The 6,000-nt window shown below is 47.7% G+C and overlaps 1 protein-coding gene across 1 annotated transcript in view; it reads right to left on the reverse strand.

The window, feature by feature from the left end:
* CCDC3 (coiled-coil domain containing 3) overlaps window positions 1-4,365 on the reverse strand; it is a 93,443-nt gene extending 89,078 nt beyond the window's left edge. The window contains exon 1 of the mRNA XM_070471986.1: window positions 3,592-4,365. Coding sequence (XP_070328087.1) covers window positions 3,592-3,965 — 374 coding nt within the window. The 5' untranslated portion in view covers window positions 3,966-4,365. The remainder of the gene's footprint in view (window positions 1-3,591) is intronic.
* Between the last annotated feature and the right edge of the window lie 1,635 nt (window positions 4,366-6,000).

The following is a 6,000-nucleotide window of genomic DNA, read 5'->3' on the forward strand; positions in this document are numbered from 1 at the left end:
GTCCATCCCTCTCCCTCCTTCCATTCCCCTTGGAACCACAAGTTTATTCTCTGTATCCATGAGTCTGTTTCTGTTTTGTAAACAGGTTCATTCGTGCCATATTTTAGATTCCACATATAAGTGATATAATATGGCATTTATTCTTCTCTTTGTGACTTACTCCGCTTAGTATAATTATCTCTACTTCCATCCATGTTGCTGCAAATGGCATTATTTCTTTCTTGTTATGGCTGAGTAATATTCATATACACATACCACATTTTCTTTAAGCATTCAACTGTCAGTGGACATTTAGGCTGTTTCCATATCTTGGCTGTTGTGAATAGTGCTGCTGTGAACCTGGGGGTGCATGTATATTCCTGAATTACAGTTTTTTCCGGGGATATGCCCAGGAGGGGGACTGCTGGATCATATGGTGGTCCTATTAATTCTCTGAGGATCCCCCATGCTGTTCTGCATAGTGGCTACACCAACTTACATTCCCACCAACAGTGTAGGAGGGTCCCCTTTTCTCCACACACTCCAACGTTGGCTATTTGTTCTGTTTTTTATGATAGCCATTCTGCCCGACAGGAGATGGTACCTGGCTGTAGCTTTGATTTGCATTTCTCTAATAATTAGTGACGTTGAGTATATTTTCATGTGTCTACTGGCCATCTGCATGTCTTCTTTGGAGAAATGTCTATTAAAGATTTTCTGCCCATCGTTTGATTGGTTTTTTTGTTGTTGAGTTGTATGGTCTGTATATTTGAAATTAAGCCCTGGTCTATTGCATCATTTGCAAATATTTTCTCCCATTCTTTAGGTTGTCTTTTTTTTTTTTTTATGGTTTTCTTTGCTGTGCAGAAGCTTGTAAGTTTGATCAGGTCCCCTCTGTTTATATTTGGTTTTATTTCTATTACCTTGGGAGACTGACCTAAGAAAACATAGGTCCAATTTACGTCAGAAAACATTTTGCTCATGCTCTCTTCTAGGAGTTTTATGGTGTCATGTCTTATGTTTAAGTATTTAAACCATTGTGAGATATGTTTGTGCACAGTGTGAGGGTATATTCTAACTTCACTGATTTACATGCAGCTTCCAATTACACATCTACATGGCTCGCATTAGAGGAGTCACTATCTCTAATTGTCTACCTCACACTGCATGTGTCTATCCTTAAATTTTTCAAAACATGTGAGTTGGGGGATGGGTGAGTGTGAATCTGTGTCTGTCTGTTTGTGTATCTCCCAAGCAGCCTTCCTTCTCCTAGTCGAGTGCTCCTTGTTCCCTGGGCAAAGGAAAGCCAATTTCAATGACCCAAGATTCAAGTCCTACCACTGCTACTTATCTCCCGTTTGACACACAATGAATCCTTAAATTCTCTAAGCTTAAATGTACAATCTATAAAACGAAGATGACAACAGCATCCTTATTTTTTTAATGGTGGTGTAAGGAGTGCATTTTTTTTTTTAAGTAAGTAAAGTATTTGGCACAGTGTAAGCACAGTATAAAAGTTAACATTTTTACAGAACCCCGCATAAAGTACCTGTTGGCAAGATAGAGAAATCAAGAGAAGGAAAAGAAGAGATGGAAGCCGCACTCCAGCCCAGAGTAGGCATGTGGGGGCTCACCAGGGAGTCTCCACTACCACGTTCTCCTGTGACACTGTCCAGAATCTGTTCTCCTCTCCACGGGGCCCAGAACAACAGAGGAATGATTTGTATGTGGTTGTTACACATCAGGGCAACACAGCCCTGTGACATAGAAATCTTGTAAGACTACCATTTGACTCTGTATCTCTGCCCTAACGCTTTATAAATATGTCAGAGAAAAAGAGGAAAGAGCAGGCTGACCACCACAGAGCCAGTGGACAAAACTGTATTTCATTATAAAATCGGAAAAGAAAATAATGTCTTAAGTATCCTGGCTCTTTTTACTTTTGGAAAATAAAATTTTATTGTTGAATAGTGTTAGAGCTGGTTTCCCTAAATAAAGACATGTAAAAGTCTAAGTTTCTCCATATCAAGAAGGTATTATCTCGCTCCTTGCCAGCTTTATTTAGAAACTCTACTTCTCCAGTATTTTTTTTTTAATTCAACTTAATCTGGCTAAACCACCCAAGCCAACACAAAGCACGCCATGTATTCTAAACTTAGATATTCAGACTTTAATATGGAAAACATGTGTTACCGCGAGCTTACGGACGCCCATCTGTGGAACCTTCTGTCTTCTTTCTCAGTGATGTGAAATCTCAAGAGCTAAAAGTTAGTCTCCAGACCAAGGTCATGGCCACTCCAAATATTCTTAATGCTATGCCACATACTGGGAAGACAGGACTTATTGTCCATCACAGCTGTGGAATCAATCACTATCCATTAGATTCCATTTTGAGGTTCCTCCCAGTTTCTCTGTATCAGCCTCCTCCTCCAACTGGAGAACACCAATGCATTAGGGTTCCACCTGCTGTTTTGTATCGCAAACTTCAGTTGAACCCATAACCTGAACCCTTATCTACATGCATTTCCTCGTGACCACACGACAAACTTTCATGGAACTTCACAAGATTCCAGGAGTCTCCCAACAGACAGGGCCTGGTCTAGTTCACCTGTCTCTTCTTCAAAGCCCTGTGAGCACCTTCCCAATCCCTTAATGCCCCGGCACCCAGGCCCTTCCTCTATCAACTTTTGCTATTTGCAAGAGCCTGGCATTGAGGTCTGCTGGCAGCTGATATGAGCTAATCCGAGTGAAACAAGCGGACAGCTGGGCTGCATTCCACACCAGTCCCATCCTGGCATTTGAGCAGGTGTGCAGAATTGAGTAACTGCACCTTCCTCATCTAACCTGCACCAGGTGTTTTGCATAGTTACTAGGCTTTAATCTCAACTACCCTTGTTTTTGCACATTATGAAGGTGAGGCTCTGGAGGTTCTTGACAAAGTCAGTAACTTGCTCAAAATGATAGGAAGAACGGAGCCAGAATTCCAACAACCATCTGATTCCAAAGGTGTTTGACTTGGCTTTGACCACTGTCCATCCCAGAAGGCTCCCACGGCATCCAACTGAAAATACAGCCTTCCTCCTCTAGAAGGATTCCACCTCAATTAGGGTTCCACTTTCTTATTAAACTCCAGGAGACGCCATCCCCTGAACTCTTACCCACAGGCATCTCATCTGCATCACAGACTAACTTGCATGGAACTCAACCAGAGAGGGCTCCTGTCCGCTTGCCCTTCATACTTCTCAGAGCGCTGTGACCAGGGCCTTCTGTCCCCATCACCCCCCGCATAAACCTCCGCCATTTGATACAGGCTGTTTGTCGCCGGAAAACCACCTCGAGCTTTGGCCTGCAACACTCTTCCCTGGTTAAGCACGGGAACCATCCCTGTTTGGCCAACAGTCTTAGCCAGAGGCTCCCAGGATCTCTGTAGACGCCACATGAGGAGCAGGAAAGAGCAGACAACGGGAAGGAGGCCAGGGGAGACCAGGCCATCACTCAGCATCGCCTGGGTAGGATTCCGGAGGAGTTCCTGAGCCTGCTGAAGATAAAGGTGCCTCTGCCGGCCAAGCCGAGTAGCCGCGGGGATGGTGTGGGCGGGAGTGGCGGGCTCACCTGAGGAAGAAGAAATAGGAGTAATCCTGGACCACGGTGTGGGAGTGACAGGAGAAGTAGCCCAGGCCGGTGAGGTTGAGCCTGGAGCCCGCGGGCACCTCGAGCATGCTGCCCCAGGCCTGGTCGCACAGCATCTCGATCTCCGCGGAGTAGAGGAGCCCCGCGTCGCCGGCCTCGTGCTGCCAGGGCAGGTGGTTGTAGAGGCCGCGCACCTCCGCGTGCAGCGCCAGCACCTTGGCGTACACGATGATCTCGGCCAGCTCGGCTCGGCAGCCCTCGCTCAGGGGTCTCCACTCGGAGGGCAGCTGGCAGCCGCGGGCGGCCCCCAGCCGGCCGGCCAGGCAGAGCGCGGCGAGCAGCAGCGGGCGCAGCATGCCGGCGGCGGGGGCGGGCGGCGGGAGCCGCCGGGTGGGCGCTGCGCCCCAGGCGCGCTAGCCGGGGCGCATGGCCGGTGCGGGGAGGCCGGCGGCGGCAGCGAGAGCGTCGGGGAGCCCGGGGTGCCGGGCCCCACCAGCGGGAGGCGCAGCCCTGGGCGCTCGGCTCCGCGCACCGCTGCGGAAGCTCAGCGTGCCGCTCCCTCCTCCGCCGGGATCCCCCTGCCGGGCCTCGCCTGGGAGGCTTTTAAAAGGGCACGGGGAGGGCCGGCCGCCGCCGCCTCCTGCCCCCCGTGGCGGGGGCGTGGGCGGCAGCCGGAGGGGCGGAGGCGGGAAGCCGTCCAGGGGCGCGCGATGCTGGGGAGACAGCGCAGTCGGCGCTGGACCGGGAGCCCCCGAGCCGAGCTCAGGGTTTGCGCCAGCCCGGAGTTCCGCGGCCGAAAAGTCGGTGTGGGGAGCGGCCGGCGCCCTGCGCACCGACCAGGTGAAGCTTTGCAGGCACAGAGCGTGCTCCAGACGTGGCCTTCTTAGAATGATTGCCGTCAATTGCCATGAGTACTCGGCGTACGTTTGTGCATTTTCTGTGTAGTTCATTTACACTCAAATGGCACAGAAATCTAACTTTACCGTCGCAGAGGTTACCTTGGATATTCTGTGTGATCAGTAAAAGTTTCTGAATCTCTCTCTCCCTTTCCATCTCTTATGTTTTAACGATGCTCTTAGGAAAGCCTTCAACATCTGAAAAGCCAAAGCCACGTTGCTTGGACTTTCCTACAGCTACATGGTCTCATGATTGACCTCATTCCTACTTTCAGATTCTGAATACCCTACACCTGAGAAATAGATTCAGAAGTTCCAAAGAGCTTTTCACGAGTCAATGAGTGACTCTGAAGAGACCTAAACTCCACAGTTAAATCTGTATTTCTAAACTAGGCAGTTCCTTTTATCTCCCAACTGCCTTAATTATTCTTTATGTAGTAAGAAGAAAAAAATTATTTATAAGTGTAAATATTTTATATAGTCAAAACATCACATATATGAAATAGTGTGCATATAATATACATATCATCATACATATGTCAGTATGTATTATATTTACAATATTTTATTTTATTTATATTTATTTATATTATATTTACAATAAGTTATATTGTATTTACAATATAATATTTACAATAGGTTGATATTTTACAGTGTTATTTACAATAAGATATTTACAATAAGTTGATAAGCAAAACTGCCATAAAATGGAAGGCTCTTTCTTCTGCAAGCCTGTTATTAACGAGGCTTTCTGCAACTTTAAGTCTTAGCACTCAGCCAGTCTTCTCTGACTGAAAGGAAGAGTTCCTAGGGACTTGAAAAAGGAAAGGTAAGGAGAAAAGTGGGGAGGGGGAAGAGAGAAAATTCCAAGGCCTCACATCCCGTGACAACCAAATCTTCCTGTGATCACTAAGTCTTCAGTTAGGACAACTAAATTCATGCAGGCTTCTTGTGACAGGGCACAAATCCAGCTGGCGTGAGGCAGGGACTCAGGAGGAAGAGGCCATGAGCAGCGTGGTCTCAGGGAACCAGAAGACCCTGGGAAGGCTTTGGGCATGCCTTGAAATGGCCAGGTCTCCAGCCAGTGTGGCCCAGCTTCTGAGGGAATGAAGGCTAAAGACCCATAAGATCACACCAATCCAGAATGACTCAATGGACAGATGTGTGCTTAATCGCTCAGTCATGTCCTACTCTTTGTGACCCCAAGGACTGTAGCCTCCCAGGTGCCTCTGTCTATGGGATTCTCCAGGCAAGAGTACTGGAGTGGGTTGCCATGCCCTCCTCCAGGGGATCTTCCCAACCCAGATCTCCCACATTGCAGGCAGATTCTTTACCATCTGAGCCACCAAGGAAGCAGTGACTCAATGGACCAGATTCTTATTCCTACAAGATCATCTGTGTTGGAAGAGGAAAGAAGTAAGAGGTCCTCACAGACAATAACTAACCTCTGCATAGCTGGGAGTCAGCCTGGAGCCTCAATTAATTCCGTAGAAAA

The sequence above is a fragment of the Odocoileus virginianus genome, chromosome 9, assembly GCF_023699985.2.
Source record: "Odocoileus virginianus isolate 20LAN1187 ecotype Illinois chromosome 9, Ovbor_1.2, whole genome shotgun sequence".
NCBI classification, from domain to species: domain Eukaryota; kingdom Metazoa; phylum Chordata; class Mammalia; order Artiodactyla; family Cervidae; genus Odocoileus; species Odocoileus virginianus.